The 19,998-nt window shown below is 35.5% G+C and overlaps 1 protein-coding gene across 1 annotated transcript in view; it reads right to left on the reverse strand.

Moving 5' to 3' along the window:
• The window catches only part of LOC127874634 (uncharacterized), a 96,072-nt gene that overhangs the window by 61,263 nt on the left and 14,811 nt on the right, over positions 1 to 19,998 (reverse strand). Inside the window, exons 3-4 of the mRNA XM_052419095.1 lie at positions 12,153 to 12,209; positions 4,736 to 4,810 (exon numbers count right to left, since the gene is read on the reverse strand). Of these exons, the coding sequence (XP_052275055.1) occupies positions 4,736 to 4,810; positions 12,153 to 12,209 (132 nt within the window). The remainder of the gene's footprint in view (positions 1 to 4,735; positions 4,811 to 12,152; positions 12,210 to 19,998) is intronic.

The following is a 19,998-nucleotide window of genomic DNA, read 5'->3' on the forward strand; positions in this document are numbered from 1 at the left end:
AAATCTACGATTTTCTTGTCATTTGTCCTACGTTTTAACATGATATTAATGTCAATTTATTTGTCTGGAATGATAGAAGAGTACTTAAATTAATAAGCACATTAAACATAGTAACTTATCATTAAACGTTAGGTGTCAAATAATGCGGTCGGAAAAAAGTTTTTAAGCACCATTATACTTATCGGCTTAAATGGCGTTTCCTTGCAACTATTCGTCTCACGCGAGGTTAACTTTGTACATACCACACCGAAGATCGGAGACGGAAAACGACTACATGTATACACGTAAGCTTTAGCGAATACCGGTAATCACTATGTTGCGGCCGGCCTATGTTTGTGGAATCATAAATCGCTACATAAATAGTCGGTATATTCCAGGAACGCTGTGGATTTTTTTCCGTAAATGGCAAAACGTTGATCGATTTTAAACAAAATGCCATTTGTTTCCGTTTATATCCAAACACAATCACATGTGTTCAAAATACAATATACGTCGGATACCTTTCTGTCAACACGAAGAAGATATCATTGACTACAAAGAAATTCCGATGCTTATCAAATCACCGCCAACAACCACCTTGTTAAACCGTGTCGACAGACGAAATCACTTGCAGCACGTGCACCTTGTGACCCCGAGTCTCTCCGATGACTGATCTTTATTTCGATTACATCTGTTCGTGGAATGTCAAGGCTACATTGTCGGCGTTTGGGCAAATACGTGGGAGCAGGTTCATGACATCGGCATGAATATGAATTAGTTATCAATCCGGATGGTGTTGTGTTGTTGTATATATTAATAGTTCTGTCTATTGTTTATTAAATGGCTGAATATTGTTCGTTCATTAAGTCTAAATTTCGCGTGTGATTTCAGTTAACCCATGTATGCCTAGCGTCTAGAAAATAGGCTTTGGCAAACAGCGTAGGCCCAGATGAGACGCCGCATGATGCGGCGTCTCATCAGGGACAGCGCTGTTAGCTTCAATGAATTTCTGTAAGAAATATTCTAAATATAGAAATAAATATTCTAGACATCCCTACTTTTGAAAACGAATTGATCAAATTTAGAAGGATGGGAGAGTCCACTAGGCATAAATGGGATAATCATGTATTCAGTAAAGCGGATAAGGTTACGGGTGATGAATTGAATGAAGCAATCGCAACAACACGTCAATTAAGACGATAATGCGAATATTATATGACGCAAATATGAAGAATCGAAACCAATTAAAATATTCATGGGTAATCTCTTTCATACTGTGGATTAATTTTATACTGAATATAGACACTTGATGTTCTGAATCTATGATTGTAACACGGAACTGTCCCTAATGATTACTATTTATTATTTTTATACATATACGAATGTATACAAAACTTTTACAGGAAAACGCTTTTGCATCATTCTCCGTATCTAAAGATGTCACACTTTAACAATATTGCAGCGTTCCGTTCTCCGTGGCTCAAAGTATCACGAACACAATAGTGTAACATTCACCGAAGGTCAAGATGTCACACGCTAACAATATTGTAGAATTTTCCGTAAGTCAAGACGCCACAAGAAAACCATTTCTTAGAGTTTTCAGTAGGTCAAGATGTTACACGTAAACAATATTGTAGCATCCACCGAAGGTCAAGATGTCACACGTTAACAATATTGTAACACTTTCCGTAGGTCAATATGTCACAAATATACATTGTTGTAGCATTCTCCGGAGGTCAAGATGTGACTCGAAAAAAAATTGTAGCATTTTCAGTTGGTAAAAGATTTTACACGTTAACAATATTGTAATATTCTCCAAAGGTCAAGATGTCACTGGATAACAATATTGTTGGATTCTCCGTAGGTCAAGATGTCACTAGAAATCAATATTGTAGCATTGTTCGCAAGTCAAGATGTCACACGTTAACATAATTAGTGTAGCATTTTTCGCAGGTTAAGATGTAACATGAAAATAATATTGTCGCATTCTCTGAAGGTCAATAAATCACACGTTAAAATATTGTAATATTATCCGAAGATCAAGATGTCACACGTTAAAATATTGTAATATTATCCGAAGGTCAAGATGTAACAGGTAAACAATATTGCAGCATTCTCCGTAGGTCAAGAAGTTACATGTTAAAAATATGAAATATTGTAATATCATCCGTAGGTCAAGATGTCACAGGTAAACAATATTGTAGCATTCTCCTTAGGTCAAGATGTCACACGAAAACAATATTTTAATGTTATCCGAAGGTCAAGATGTAACAGGTAAACAACATTCTAGCATTTTCCGCTGGTAAAGACGTCACACGTTAACAACATTGTAGCATTCTCCTTAGGTCAAAATGTCAATAGAAATAAATATTGTAGCATTTTCCGCAGGTAAAGATGTCACACGTAAACAATATTGTAGCATTCTCAGAAGGTCAAGATATCACACGTTAACAATATTGAAGCATCCTCCGTAGGTCAAGATGTCACACGAAGACACTATTTTAATATTATCCGAAGGTCAAGATGTAACAGGTTAACAATATTGTAGCATTTTCCGAAGGAATAGACGTCAAACGTTTACAATATTGTAGCATTCTCCGAAGGTCAAAATGTCACACGAAGACACTATTTTAATGTTATCCGAAGGTCAAGATGTCACACGTTTACAATATTGTTTCATTCTCCGTAGGTCAATATGTCACACGTAAACAATATTGTGGCATTCCCAATAGGTCAACATGTCACAAGTTAACAATTGTTTGTATTTTTTGGAGGTCAAGATGGCAAACATAAAATAAATTGCTGCATTTTTCATAGGCCATGCTGTCACAAGTAAATAATATTGTAATATTCTCCGTAGGTCACACGTAAACAATAGTGCAGCATCGTCTATTGGTCAAAATCTCACATCAAAACAATATTGTAGCCATCTCCGTAAATCAAGATGTCACAGAAAAACAATATTGTAGTTGGTCAAGATGTCACACGAAAACAATATTGTAGTTGGGCAAGATGTCACACGAAAACAATATTGTAGTTGGGCAAGATGTCTCACGAAAACAATATTTCATCATTTTATGAAGATCACGATGTCAAACGAAAACAATTTTGCAGTATTCTCCGAAGATTAAGATGCCACGCGAAAAAAAATGATGTCGTTTGCGATTATATTAGCAACATCACTCGCATCAAAAGAGAACACGAGTTCGTGATTATAAATAAGATGGACATGAAATACGAAATGAAAAAGGAATCTGACTTTTTGATAGTCTGAAGTAAATATTTGAATGAATGCAACCTGTGCTGAATTGAAAAAAATATATGTATGGGTCAGTGGCATTACGCTTGAAGTATTTTTATTAAGATTCTTGCATTGTTTTCTGTGTTCACGCATATCACGCTGTGAGTTATTCGGAAATTGTGGTGACGTAGTCATTGAATTTGTGATACGAGTTTTCTGGTTTTCCTTTTTTGTCCAGTTAACTTTTGCCCTGGGAAAGCTGGTTTACCAAACTTTTCTGAAATTAGTGGGTTGCAAGGTTTCTGTTTCTCCTATGGTCGTAGAAAACTCTGAACGTGATAACATTACAAATAATATCGTCGAAAAGAAGTCGAGTGCAATGTTTACTTTAATAGCATAACAAGATATATGTTTGTCAGAAACACTATGTCCCCTTTTGCGCCGCTTTGAAGCTATATATTTGACCTTGAAAGATGACCTTGACCTTGACCTTTCACCACTCAAAATGTGCAGCTCCATGAGATACACGTGCATGTCACATATCAATATTGAAAAAGTTATTGCAAAATGTTAAAGTTTGACCAAACTTACCAACCAACCAACAAACCAACAGACAGGGCAAAAACAATTTGTCCCCCACTGTAGTGGTGGGGGACATAAAAAATACTCGATCCATCGTTCTATTTAACATTAAATTCGTAAAAAAATGTCTCCAATCTCTCTCCAATTTTCTGTAAGAAGTTTACAATCCAACTCCTACAACCACCGTATTAGCTAAGGCTGGCAGATGCGTGCACGTGCATTGCGTGCACCATGTGCCCCAAGCCATGCACGTAATTGATATTTATGTCGGGAGCACCTGTCCGAGGAATGCACGGAATACTAAGCCTCGTGCACGCGGCGCTCATGTTAGGTTTGAGAATTCGCAGACACGTGCACGTGATGTGCATTGACATTTTTACTCTTCTCCCTAAAGCTATAACGATAGGCGTGTGATTTACTTTTGTGGATAACAATTATTTTTGTTATTGATTGTTTGAAAAGACATCTTTATTGTGTGTCTTCTTCTTCACTGCTAAATCATTCTAAACTTTTATTGTTTTGTGCATTATTTGTTATATAATTATATTAACATGCACTTTCAATGCGTTTATTCAATTATCTCTGTGTCTTTCCTACATATTATATATTGATTAAGTAATCATTGTAGCGTTTAGAATGGTAACAAGCTTTTTCAAAGATTTTACTGTTGATCTGGTTTTTGGACGCATGTGGCAACTTGGTATATATATCATATTGAAAAAATATATTATTATAATATTGAAACTTGATAAGTTTCGAAAATAATTTTATGATTATCGTTGTTTTAATGTCAATAATCGCCTTTATCGAGATGTTGAAATGACATTTATTTTTCAACATTATAACCAAAATTTGGTGTTTAAAGCTCGATAAACAACATTAAATTGAAGATGGTGTTTTCATATAGATGCTACATAAAAAAACACTACTCACACATATCTTGAGGTTCTTGCACGTGTCCCGCCATACCTCTTCATCGCTAAATATCTGCTCACAGAGATTCCAACACTGAAATGTAAAAATGTCGTCAGTATAATAATTAACTGAGTCGCGTTCTGGTAAAACTCGAATTAATTAAAGTCTCGCCCCAGATTAGTATGGTCAGTCCACACAGGCTAATCAGGGACGACACTTTCCGCTTTTTTGTATTGTTTTTCGTTTAAAGGAAGTCTGTTCTAAACACAAATACAGTAACGACAGAAAAACTCGTCCCTGGTTAGCTGGTGTGGAATGTACGAGGCAAATCTGGATTATGCATTTAGCCCAGTTTTTCTTACACTAGGGGACATCGATAAACACATTAATGCCTAGTGGACTCTCCCATCCTTCTAAGTTGGATCAATTTATTTCCAAAAGTAGGGATGTCTGGTACATTTATTTCTATATTTAGAACAATTCTTACAGAAATTCCTTTAAGCAAACAGCATAGACCCAGATGAGACGCCGCATCATGCGGCGTCTCATCTGGGTTTACGCTGTTTGCAATTTCCTTTTTTCAGGACGCTAGGCATGAATGGGTTAAACATCGTCTTAATCGGTCTAGTCTTTATTCTAATCACCAGTATCATAAACAGGAGCATAGTCATTGTCGTTAATAAAACAGGATTATTAGCAAAATCATCATCATCATCATCATCATCATAGTCGTCGTCGTCAATTATAATCAGCACAGTCATCATGATAGTAATTATCGTAAATAAAATAAATTCAGTTTCAGTATTTTGTTAACACACACGAAGCAAACTGCTCGCATACAACAATAACTTTAAAAAAGATTAATTTATTCGTGTTTTTTTCATTATCGGCAATGATTTAGGGTGGGGGAAGCGATATCATGCTTGTATCTAAACATTTCTAAACGCCGCTTTCAGTAAAATTAAATATGCGATAAAGAAAAAAAGCCTGGCATCTTCAACTACAACATAAAACTCTTTCAAACGTTTCAACATTCTGTTAAACTGAGCGCAGAAACATTTACCGCAACGGGGAGCTTTTCTACGCCAAGGCGCAACCAACGTAATAACGCAACATGAAAGAAAACCGATGGAGAAATAATATCTCCACCGCTTAATTAACAACGCTCTGGAAATTTGGCTTCAATATACCACCTCAAAGTAGCTTGATCCATAGGATTGAGGCTACTTAACGCAAGCGTCCCTTGCCAACCAATTATAACGTCCAATATTGATTTACACAGACGTTTGGTTTCGGCTGCCACGTAATATCTGAATTCACGACGCGTGAAACTGATTGTAAACAGGACTGTCCATGAAACGAGTCAAGTGTCAAATAGGGGGATAGGGAATATGAAAGTTAATTTGCTAAGTGGCATTTACATGATAGCCCCGTTTACAACAACACCATAAACATAACAACTTCTTATTTGAAAGGGAGCTACGCGCAATATTTTCCTAATTCATTTTGTTTATTCTGATTTCGATTTCGCGGCAAACGCTGTATTCACAATTCAGACAGCGATACATGTTCTATCAAACGCTACATGTTCCATCAAACGCTATATGTTCCATCAAACGCTACAAGTTCCATCAAACGCTACATGTTCCATCAAACGCTGCATCTAGACAACTATTAATCACTCTAATGGTGCAAAAAGGTGTCATGTGCCTTCTTATTTCAATGTCGCATGGTACGTGTTTGCACCAATAGGGCGATTTTACCCTTTGCATGCTGGGAAATTTGTCGTCTGCTAAAATGTCGTCTGCAGAATTTCTAAAATTAGCATTTTCCTCGATTTTTTTCAAAGAATACTATCAGGATAGCAAACAGTTTGGATCCTGATGAGACGCCACGTTCTGTGGCGTTTCATCTGGATCCAAACTGTTTGCAAAGGCCTTCAAAATTCGGTTCCCGCACGGAGAGAGTTAACATGGGTTAAGTGTTCAAATGGGAGATTGTATGTGCCGGAAGTTAATATAGGCATTGCACTCCTCTTGTGTAAATGTGCGCAGTTTTTTGTTCAGTTGTGTCAATAAAAACAAGATATTCAAACAGTTTAATGTTATCAATTGATATAAAGGCCGAAAAGCATCCACATGTTCCTTCTGTAGCGAATCTAGCCCTGTCACGAAGTGCACGCATCAGCTACAGTTCAGATTATTTTCACACATACATTGTCAGTTTTTAGACTATTGGCTTTAGCTTTTGTAAACCGAAAATCCAGAAAACGTCTCAAAGTCTGCTGCGTGTTTCCCAAGGGAAAAAATGCCCGGATGTGGGATGTTGGCAGACGACATAAGATATTTAATTATTTTTTTTCTAACAACTTCTCATTTAGATTTATTTTGAAGATGTTCTTCTTAAAAACTTACAGCATTTAAGTAATTCTTTTTAAGACCATTTATGGTGTAAAAACGTTCTGAGAAAATAAAAATAAAATTCGCTCGTAAAACTATTCGGTTATTGGTAAAAGCAATATTAAGTTTAAAATCGGAATTATCAGCCCATGAAAGTTTGCGTGGCACAGTGGTAGCGCATCCGCTTACGGATAATGACGACATGGGTTCCATTACGTGCGACGTAGGTGATGTTTTTTCAACTTCAGGTTTACTATAAAAATTCGTTAGGTCATTTAATAACATAACATCTTTTTTTTTAAAGTAATCACATCTAATAACATTTAGAAAAAAAGCAAAAATTTGTTAACATTTCCTTAAAATACGTAGATGAGAACGACATTTTAATTAAATTATCGTAGTTCCACAATTTGTTTCTAATATGCCATCATTCAAATACTTTTTTCACACATTTTTTGCTAACTAATTTTTGTGCATACTCAGTTATGTGTTTTTAACAGAGTGAATCTTGTCGTAATTGATTTTTAGATAAATATTTATTTCCCTATATTTAGTAATGGGGTAAGTTACTTTAAATACTTTTAACAGAATAGATAGTTGTTAAGTTTTTTGTAGAAAACTCCCGAGTTCTTTTATGGCTGTACTATTGTTAAACTTTGTGACTGCAAACATTTACCTTGCGATTTCGGGCGGAAATATAGGGGATTAAATTATAGTATTTTGATATTATTCTGCAAATTATGTTGCATATAGTTTTAATAAGGATTAAAACATCATAACATGTGCATGCACTATTAATTCCATATGTAACGAAGTCGGTGCATATAACAACAACACACCAAATACGAATGGTTTCTTTCTGCTTAAATGACAAAGAAGCGATTGTAACAGTATCTTTGATAGTAACAAGCTAAACAAGAAAAACAACGATAATAACGTTAATGAAAACAAGAGCATAAATAAACGTCTAGCCAATCAGAAATAATATTTACTTGCTCGCAAAATACCAAGCTTCCTTGATAAATATTTATAATTTTTCGATTTATATAGGGTTGTTTGCAATATTTATCCACTTCTCAATTTCATTTATTCGTACTTATTTTAAAAAGAACAATTCTTTTTGATTGCCTTTTAAGTTTTCAGTCAACTGTTCATTGAACAATTAATTCAGCAGAAACTTTTCAGAATCTTATCTGACTTTCAACGCCGTCGGCGCTCTCGTTTACTAGTCTACATCAATGTCCCAATTTATCCAAAATCTTCTTTTCGCGATTTTTATTTGTGAGCATTATTAGCTCACAAATAATGTAGAGGCAATTTTGCAAATCAGTATGGGCTTAACTACGCTAGGAACCGTAACCCGTGACTGCCTGTGTGGATAACTGCAGTAAAATTAAGCAGACGACGAATGCTAGGCTAGGAGCGTCTGCTCTAAAAAAATTATATCAGAGTTTATTTACAGGTCCTACCGGCCTCTTCACGAGGTCTTTAAGGTCCGACCTGGGAGCGTCTGCTCTATGTGTGTTGTTGTAGGTTATTTACAGGTCGTTCCCGCGTCTTCGTGACTACATTTGGTATCGACCTGCGTCTGCTCTAACCACCGCATCTACCTATTTATAGTTCCCACTAGTACACTACATAGTGTGTATGTATTAAAAAGTATTTAACAGCTTGTAAGACAACGTTGGCCAGTCTAGTGTTTATCATTGAAATCTGTACATATTGGCTGCTTTAAGGGAAAACGGGGCTTAATGCATGTCAAATAAGGTTAGCCTGTGCACACCGATTAGCTGTATCAATGATTTGAAAAAAACACACATCTCGACCTGTGCTTTAAGACACACTCTTTATAAATTTGAATTGGTTGTGTTCATTTCAAACTTGCGATATGAAAAGCTATCACATAATTTTGAAAACTGAGTTGCGTCTAAGATTATACAACAGCGAACAAATTCAGTGCCTTCAGCGCTTTGATTATTCACATAGTCTTGACGCTTACATTCTATGATTTTCATGTAATTCACATCGTTCATATACGATTGTATGTGTATGACTTTTAACGTCAAAAGCCACTGCGAGGCAGATTGAAAAATGACAAATAAGTTTTTCGTAGCTGTGTATTCAAACAGAATCATCAGAATGCATTGTTTGATAAACAAAAAATATCGTTTACTATTTATTACAGAAAAGTACGTAAAGATAGGAAATCCACACAAACAAAAGCGTGTGTGGCACGCACGCTAATCTACACTGACAGATTGTATCAGGCTGACCGGCAAGGTGTTGGCATCAATCATATTTAAGGCTCATAGACCAAATTAGCGTCGGCAAAACAATGAAATATTTAACGGAAATAAATGTCTTCGTCCCTTGTGGAATTGCAGAGGACTCAGTTTGTAAAGTATAATCTAATCGTTCTAGTAAAACAAAGAAAATTGAATTGAAAAGCACTTCTAGAATTTTAGTGCTACGTTTTGACACTTATAGAGATCGCATAACCACAGAATTGCACTTGACGCTAGAAGAGCACGTGTAAGACGAAAAAATATTTACTTTTTGGTAGCATTTAAAGCTCTTAAACCGTATCAGTTATAATTCAACTCTGTAATGATACTTTAAAAGAAGTTTATTGTTGTAATGCGTCAGCGTAAAGTTGGATTTATAAATTGCGGACACTTAAAAATACTTGTAAGGCCATTCAAAGAAAATATGTGCATATGAAATACCTTTAAATTTATTAAATAAGCAACAAATTGTTGTTATATTTTGATTCACATAGACCAATATACCTGGCGTTACTTTATTTAGCGGACAGGGAAGCGCCTGTCTAGATTGTACGATAGCGCAGGCTGGGCTGGAGGTATGCTTGCAGCATATGGCATAATACTCATTTTCGTATAACTTGTAATTATTATCAGATTGATCATTTCAATTAATTGCCTGATGGTTTTTAAATAAATGATTGTTACATTATAAATAATATAAATTGTTTTGTTAATCCCGCGTTGCGTATCCCGATAATGCTATAACAGAAGCTTATGTTTTGGGACTGATCTTTCTTTACACGGGGTTTTACCGGTAAATGATATTAACATAAGATAATATTAAAATCAATCAAGCTGTGGTTGAAAAATAAAATACTGTGTCCATTATTTTATTTCTATTAAGCAGTTAAAATAGGTTGACATTTATCTTGCCATGCTTTGAAACAGGGTATCAAATGTTTTCTCCTGGGTGTTCCAGAAAACATATCTTTTCCAAATACCAGTAATCAAACTAAATTAGACTTATTCTTTTAATCTCTGTTCACGAAAAAAATGTAAACGGTGTGAAAGGAAGTAAACAACGTCATAAGAACTTTTTTGACTTTTTTCCACACTGAATCTTTATTTAGTAATAGCGTCTTTAGCGTATATGCCGTGACGTTAAATACCAATAGAATAACCGTGTTCACAAATAACGATTATTTAAAACAATCAATGTATGCAACGGTTGTTTTTTTCCGGTCGATTTGGCTGAAATAATAGAATCAATTAATTAATTAATTAATTAATTAATTAATTAATATAATTCAATTAAGAAATGAACAGCGTCTTCTATCTTTCTTTCTAGCTCTTATAACATCTGCCAACAAAATCAACATACCAGTAATGAACCTTACGACTTAAGTTTCAAAAATGACTACATTAATTAGCTTTAATTAAAATGAGAAAAAAACGAGACTTCGCCTAAAGCTATTTTACCACGTTCAGTCAGCTAATGACGAGCTGGCTCTATTACCTCATCATCTAACGTCTTTACTTGACTTCATGGCGAAATTAATAAATAACTGAGCCGGCGTTTGTAGCATTCATGGTTTATGACCCGTTCTACGGAATTCGTTTTCAATTTGTTTTTGCTGAGAAATAAAACTTCTTTATATATTCTGTGAATTGTGCTTCAAGAGTGAAAGAGACACCGTTGAATGTTTAACGACGGCATTTCACACCATCCTTTGATTTAGAAAGACTATCTGACAACGTAAACAACATTATTGTCAAATGCGGGAGCACTTCAAACTTGATGAGGTTTTATTTGAACGGTTGTTGGAAATGGCAATATATAGCTAGTTGAGCATTTCAGATAAACCTAACCGTGCCTTTTTGATAAAACAATCAACGACAAGAAATTTAAAGTTAGTCCTTGTGTTAATCCAATAAATGACAGGTCATGACCTCCACCAATAAAAGAGAAGTCATAGAAATGTATTATTTTCGTTTACAAAAGTCAAGTCTTTAAACAAATATTTTCTACGATAAACCAGACAGTGAATGGCAAGTCATTGAAATTGTGTTATTTTCCTCAAGATAAAAGATAATTCATTTATAAGTTTTATTCTTTTTCCACATGCTTCTAAGTTCATACATTTTCATAGCATTGGTTTATATACGCAATATTTATATACACATGAGTACTGTATCTATATACTCACAACAGTAACGACATTCAATTTGTATTTCTTTACTGTTTAAAAAATGTAAGCTCTTGCAAGATGGATTGCACACAATAACATTCATATAAAACACTGTGTAATTGTTTCCTTTACATTAAAGCAAAACGGTCTAATACTGGAAATGTAATCGTAATGTTAACAAATTAAGCGAATACGGATAAAATCCACTGTAAAGCATAGGTTATGATTTTATCGAGTTTGAACCATACACAAACATCAACATTACACACTGCATTGTCTAATTGACGGAACGTCAAATGCATATCTTAACCCATTTATGCATAGCGTCTAGAAAAAAAGGCCTTGGCAAACAGCGTAGACCCAGATGAGACGCCGCATGATGCGGCGTCTCATCAGGGTCTACTCTGTTTGCTTAATGGAATTTCTGTAAGAAATATTCTAAATATAGAAATAAATATACTAAACATCCCTAATTTTGGAAATAAATTGATTCGATTTAGAAGGATGGGAGAGTCCACTAGGCATAAATGGGTTAAGCGTGCAATTAGTGAAAGCATTATCCACGTGCACATATGTTACTCACCGAGACACAATGGCGTATCTTCTGACAGGCTTCATCACTCACGTGACCTTTCAAGTACTGAAATGACAGATTTTAATTATTATATTATATGGTTAGGTTTGCAAACTCAGTTAGGGCTATCAAAACGATAGATATTATAAGAATGACATGTGGTAGTTCTAGAAAGTAAAATTCTGGACGCAGAAGTTCTAGAAATTTCTAGAAAGGACGACTTTTCAGTCATTCAATCAGATACACACAGTCGGATTGATATTAATAAGGAATTTCAAAAGATAGAGATACAATGCGGAAGCATCTTAACCCATTTATGCCTATCGTCTAGAAAAAAGGCCTTGGCAAACAGCGTAGAAAACCAGATGAGACGACGCATGATGCGGCGTCTCATCAGAGTCCTGCACTGTTTGCTTAAAGTAATTTCTGTAAAAAATAGTTTCAAATATAGAAATAAATATACTAGACATCCGAAATTCTGGAAATAAATAGATCCAATTAAGAAAGATGGGAGAGTCCACTAGGCACTAAATGGGTTAAATGTATGCAAAGGTATTTGGACCTAGGCGATGAAATAGTCCCAGCTTCTGACTGCAGTGCTCGCTTTCTCAAATTTCAAGTTAGTTTACACAATAAAAGTTCAGTTTTGCTGAAATCTACCTAGTCAAAACCACATAACATTGTTTTGATTATTTTAATGAAACTGAATATTTTCTATACAATGGGTTGGGGGTTTTAAAGCATATAAATAAATCGTCAACGCAAAACGCGGAACTTAACCAAAAACCATGATTTTAATACTTTACATAATTAAATTACATAGGAGACACACAGCTTACATTTTTGGTCCAGAGCAGTCTGTTTGTTGAAAAAAAATCTGGTTCTTAAAAAAGCAAAATTGAATTTATGCTATTAATAGGACTAACTTGTTTTTCACGGATAATTCAAGCTTGATTTTACCTTTATATCATATTATATTCCAAGAGATAAAATACGCTTCTTATATTTATATAGTTTCCCTTCAGATGAATATGGACGACAAATAGCATTTGGTATTAACTTTCAAATGTTGTGATTACCTTATTTTAATCAATTAGAAATCTCAAAACTGATAAATTTATAAATGCATTCGACCAATTTGTTAAAGCAATACAATGGATGTATTTAATAAACAACGTCCTTTTAAAAAGTAGTTTTGGGATGTTATACCATGTTCATTTGGGAGATTTTGTAAAAGCGGAATTGCAGGGGCATAGCCCAATCATTTTTGTGTACTACTTGCTAAAAATATGTGCCCCTCCCTCTAAATTTGTATGACCCACAGTTTTGAAATACCCACCACTATTTTTGTCATTATTTACACGTCCAATGTTCTCCTATAATACAGGTACACACAACATGTTTTTAAATTTGATATTGACCATAATATAGAGTAGCATACGGTATAACATCACATTTGTTAATATAAAGAATATACCTCAATAAATTTAAGCCGACTGTATGATTTAATATAAAAAGTTAAGCGGAGTAAATGTAAAAAGTTTATTAACCCATTCATGCCTAGCGTCCTGAAAAACGGACATTGCAAACAGCGTAGACCCAGATGAGACGCGGCGTCTCATCTGGGTCTACGCTGTTTGCTTAAATGAATTTCTAAATGGAATTTTCTTAATATAGAAATAAATATACTTGACACCCCTAATTTTGAAAATAAAGTGATCCAATTTTGAAGGATGGGAGAGTCCACTAGTCATAAATGGGTTAACCGTCGCTTTTTCACGAGGTTTTCCTCCTTCTTTAGTCCGCTCGACACCACACCCTGGATTTTTTTTATTTGGCTAAATCCTAATAATTGTATAAAATGTCTATTTATGTTTTCAGACTACATGTATGTACTTTGTGCAATTTTTCAGTACTGGCAATATTGTAAACGTGTTATAAAAGGGATGGAGTGCGGTAAGGATTATGTTATATCTATATTAACCCAGTCATGCCTAGCGTCCTGAAAAAAGGACATTGCAAACAGCGTAGACCCAGATGAGACGCCGCATGATGCGGCGTCTCATCTGTGTCTGCGCTGTTTGCTTAAAGGAATTTCAGTAAGTAATATTCAAAATATAGAAATAAATATACTAGACATCTCTAATTTTGGGAATAAATTGATCCAATTTAGAAGGATGGGAGAGTCCACTGGGCATAAATGGGTTAATAATCTATTTTGGTGTGGTTAACCCTGTACCACTCAAATACGTATTTTGACGCATTTGTAGTGACTTAGAAAGTGAAATTTCATAAAAGGGTCTTTCTTACAAGATCTAAGTTTGCTGTAAAAGCTTCATTTCAAACCATTAGATACTGATGAGCAGTAACTCGCAGTCTGTTTAGGTTTTATGTTTTTTGCACATAGCCAATGCACTAAGCTTCTAAGTGGGAATGTGTTAAGGGTAGATATACCGGGAACCGCGACATTGCATTTCCTTTGTTCAGTGCCTAACATAATGCACCATGCAGTGTCTTATTTATCAGTATGCAAGTTTCTCCTGTATATATGCTCGCATACGAAGGGGCTTCTAATCAGCTAGAAGATAATTCATATCTTCGCTCATGAAATCTTGCCATCTTGAAGCTTAAAATGTAACAGTTTATTATCTTAGCAAAAAGACCATGAAAAATGATGTTGTTCCTTGATAAAAATATAGGTCACCACGGCTTAGAGTTCGCAATTATATCTTATGATTATAATGGCTAAAGATCTTAATACTTTGAACCTAGCGTATTATATTAATGATGAAAATAATTATAAGCGTAAAACAGCTTCCTGATCCGACATCAATTTGGCAACAACAGCAATTATAATGTTGATTAAACAATAATATCTTAATACCACTTGGAATCAAGAGGGCCAGAGGCCCACGTCGCTCACCTGAGCCTGCAGAGAACTTAGCTGCCTCAGCAAATTTTGAGATATTTCTAAAACATGTTACAAACTTGGCTAAAATATAAACTAGGGAGTTAACAATGTTTTATTTTAGCCACAAACGAAAATACCCAGTCCCCTGTAGGCCATGTTTTCAACTGACGAGAACCATTTTCGACGAACTCGACCCTGATATAATTAGAACAAATGTTCTGAACAATTAACATGACGATTGGACTATAAATGTGACATCTTAAGTATTTTTTCCAGGTTTTTACTATAGCCATTTAATGTAAAATGCCCCGCCATTTATGGCCATACTTTTCCACGAATCATAACCAGTCTCGACAAAAGCCGAGCTATCACAAGAAAAAATGTTCTGACCAAGTATCATAAAGATTGGACCATAAATGTGACTTCTAGAGACGTAACAAGGTTTTACTAGAGCCATTTAAGGAAAAATGCCCCACCCTCTGGCGACCATGTTTTTCTCAATTGACGGTACCCTTTTTCTAACTCAGCCCATATATCATAGAATCACATGTTCTGTTCATATTTAATGGATTTTTAGCTAAAAATGGGATGTATAGAGTGCTAACAAGGTATGACTATAGCCTTAAACGGAAAAAAATGCCCCGCCCCAAGACCGAGTTTCAAAAAGTTTGGACCATATATGTGAATTCTAGAGAGTATACAAGAGTTACAATAATCATATATGGAAAAATGCCCCGCCATCTTTTTTCAACAGGCAAAAGCCATATTCGAACTCATCCAAAGTTTCATGAAGATTGGACAATAAATGCGACTTTTAGAGTGTTAAAAAGGTTTAACTATAGCCATATTAGGAAAAAATGCCCCACACCCTGGCGACCGCGTTTTTAACAGACCGGAACCATTTTAGAACGGATTTAATAGTTCCAAGAAGATTGTACACTAAATGTGACTTAAAGTGTGTTAACAAGGTTTTACTTTAGCCATTTAGGAAAATACCACGCCTCCTGGCGGTCATGTTTTTCAACAAACCGGAAAAAAATTCGAACACGTCCAAGATATCGTTGGCACCAATCTTCTGACAAAGAAACTTTTTCAAATACCCTAAATATAAACTTGTTTAGTTTAGAATTTTTTTTAACTTTATTGGGAAATTGAGAAATGTATCTAACAGAGCAATTGGGTATAATCGATGGAAATTGTTTATGCAAAAGGGATCACAATACACAGACGCCAACAATTGACAATCAAAGCGCTGAAGGCACTGTAGGTGTTCGCTGTTGTAAAATGTCGTCCTTGATTAGCTTGTGCGCATTGCACAGGCTAATCAGTATGAACAGGCTAATCTTATTTGACATGCATTAAGCCCGTTTTCCCTGAAAGCAGCCAATATGTACAGATTTCAATGATAAACACTAGACTGGCCAATCTCGTCTTACAAGCTGTTAAGCACTATTAGTCATATAAACCCTCTGCAGTGTACCAGTGGTGAACTATAAACAGGCAAATGTGGTGGTTATCTTTCCTAGCAGACGCTCTATATAGCATTTGTCGTCTGCTGCAACAGGCAGTGGTTGTCTTTCCATACCGTACCTAAGGCTTTTAAGCACATACTGATTTGCAAAATATGGTCTTTAACATTAGTGTAAGCTAACGATCACACTTAAACTGAATCTGTGATAACCGCCTTCGTAAAGATTTTGCAAAATATATTTGGGGCTATCAACAGTTTTAGTTTCCACTTAGAAATAAACGTCAAGTTGCGTAAGATGTTTTTGCAATGTAAGTACATTTGGGTTTTCATCTCAATTTAAGGTAAACGTTTTTTGAACATCGAGCCTATGTTATACAGAGCATCAGTCTGTATCATTAAAGGGACTCGTTCACACATAGTTGTACTTGAAACAACTAGAGGGCCTGAAAGGCCCAACGTCGCTCACCTGAGATAACAAGATATTATTGGGACAAATCTTATGACCAAGTTACGCGAAGATCGGAAAATAAATGTGGCCTCTAGTGTGTTAACAAGGTTTTTCTATAGCCATATAAGGAAAAATGCCCCGCCCCCTGGCAGCCATGTTTTTCAACCAACCGGCATCATTTTTGAGCACATCCGAGATATTATCGGGATGAATCTTCTGACCAAGTTTCATGAAGATCGGACAGTAAATGTGGCCTCTAGAGTGTTAACAAGATTTTACTATAGCCATATAAGGAAAAATGCCCCGCCCCTTGGAAGCCATTTTTTTCAAGCAAACATAATTATTTTCGAACAAATCCAAGATATCATTGAGACCAATCTTCTGACCAAATTTCATGAAGATTAGACAATAAATGTGGCCTCTAGAGTGTTAACAAGACTTTACGATATCCATATATAGCCATATAAGAAAAAATGCCCCGCCCCTGGTGGCCATGTTTTTTAAGCAACCAAAACCATTTTCGAACTCATCCAAGTTATTATTGGGACAAATCTTCTGACCAAGTTTCATGATGATCGGAAAATAAATGTGACCTCTAGAGTGTTAACAAGGTTCACTATAGCCATACAAGGAAAATAGCCCCGCCCCTGTGGTGGCCATGTTTTTCAACCAACCGGCATCATTTTTGAACTCGTCCAAGATATATTGGGATGAATCTTCTGACCGAGTTTCATGAAGATCGGACTATAAATGTGGCCTCTAGAGTGTTAACAAGATTTTATTATAGCCTTATATAGCCATAATGAAAAATGCCCCGCCCCTTGGCGGCCATGTTATTCAAGCAAACGTAACTATTTTCGAACCCATCCAAGATATCATTAAGACAAATCTTCTGACCATATTTCATCAAGATTGGACAATAAATGTGGCCTCTAGAGTGTTAACAAGGTTTTACTATTGCTATATAAGGAAAAATGCCCCGCCCCCAGACGGCCATGTTTTTCAACCAACCGGCATCATTTTCGAACTCGTCCAAGATTTTATTAGGATGAATCTTCTGACCAAGTTTCATGAAGAGCAGACAATAAATGTGGCATCTAGAGTGTTAACAATATTTTACTATAGCCAAATATATCCATATAAGGAAAAATGCCCCGCCCCTTGGCAGCCATGTTTTTCCAGCAAACGTAACCATTTTTGAACTCATCTAAGATATCATTGAAACCAATCTTCTGACCAAATTTCATGAAGATCTGGAAATAAATGTGGCCTCTATAGTGTTAACAAGGTTTTACTATAGCCATATAAGGAAAAATGCCCCGCCCCCTTGCGGCCATGTTTTTCAACCAACCGGCATCATTTTCAAACTCGTCCAAGATATTATTGAGATGAATCTTCTGACCAGGTTTCATGAAGATCAGACAATAAATGTGGCCTCTAGAGTGTTAACAAGATTTTACTATAGCCATATATAGCCATATAAGGAAAATGCCCCTCCCCTTGGCAGCCATGTTTTTCAAGCAAACGTAAACATTTTCGAATTCATCCAAGATATCATTGAAACCAATCTTCTGACCAAATTTCATGAAGATTGGACAATAAATGTGGCCTCTAGAGAGTGAACAAGGCAAATGTTGACGTCGCACAACGGACAACGCACGACGGACGACGGACAAAAGGCGATCACAAAAGCTCACCATGAGCACGTTGTGCTCAGGTGAGCTAAAAAAGTAATCAAATGATTTTACCAACATTTTAAATATTTTTTTACGAAATTATAATAAGAAGGAAACCGATTTCGCTTCGAGGTTCGATGCCTAAACTATTAGAGAGCAAAACCAATACATTGCCGCTCCACCAAGCAGAATCTAAAGGTTAGTTTAAAAGCTTTGTTGGGAGGAACACGGTTCTGATAGAATATAGAAAGTTTCAAGATTTTTTTTCGATTTTGCTCGATGATAACCAATACAAGAACGTATATGCTCAATAATTGTTATTGTCTCTATTTTGTTTGTTTGAATATAATGCATACCTTTTTGTGTGGAAAATAAAAACGTTGCTTAACCCATTTATGTCCAGTGGACTCTCCCATCCTTCTAAATTGGATCAATTTATTTCCAAAATTAGGGGTGTCAAGTATATTTATTTCTATATTTAGAATATTCCATAAAGAAATTCATTTATGCAAACAGCGCAGACCCAGATGAGACGCCACATTATGCGGCGTCTCATCTGGGTCTACGCTGTTTGCAATGTCCTTTTTTCAGGACGCTAGGCATAAATGGGTTAACTTTTTAACTTTTGAAAAGGGCCTTTTTTCGTTTTGAAAAATTTACAAAATTACACAAATGTTTCACATTCGGAAATTGTCGGTGTAGTTAGGATATCTGTGAGGAAACAGTAATACTGTACATTTACCGTGCTCTAAAATATCCAGTGTATGCATCTTTTGACGATTTAAAAACCTGAAAGTTATAAAGCGTTGCAACGCGTAACGATTGAATAATTTGGAGAGTTCTGTTGGTGTCGTTATATTATGCGATTATGCGAAACAACGAGGATTGCTTATATAAAGTTTTAAATACATCATTCGTTGTATGAGCACGGACGTCCAAGAGGTCTAAGCGTTAGACTTTTACTCCAGGGGGTCAGTGGTTCGAGCCCAGTTGTGGGTTACTTTTTTCTTTCTTTAATTTGAATCTCGTTTTTTTTTTACTGGAGCATAGATCCAATGTTTACATTTATCAATATAAAGCATTTAATGACGAACTACAATACATGCCAAAATCTGAGAAAATGTCCCTATAAAAGTACCTTTAACAGTGAAAATATTTACTTTAATTTGAACATAAACGTTACAAGAAAATAACAAATGAATAGTAATACAAGAGCTGATGTGAAAAACAGATCCTTTTTTTCATCATCATAAAATGTCTTATACATTATTGTGTCAAGTAAAAAATGTTTAACCAGATATGTCATTATTTTTTATGACCCTATAACTCCCACCCACGTTGAGTGACCC

Source organism: Dreissena polymorpha, chromosome 3, assembly GCF_020536995.1.
Source record: "Dreissena polymorpha isolate Duluth1 chromosome 3, UMN_Dpol_1.0, whole genome shotgun sequence".
Lineage (NCBI taxonomy): Eukaryota > Metazoa > Mollusca > Bivalvia > Myida > Dreissenidae > Dreissena > Dreissena polymorpha.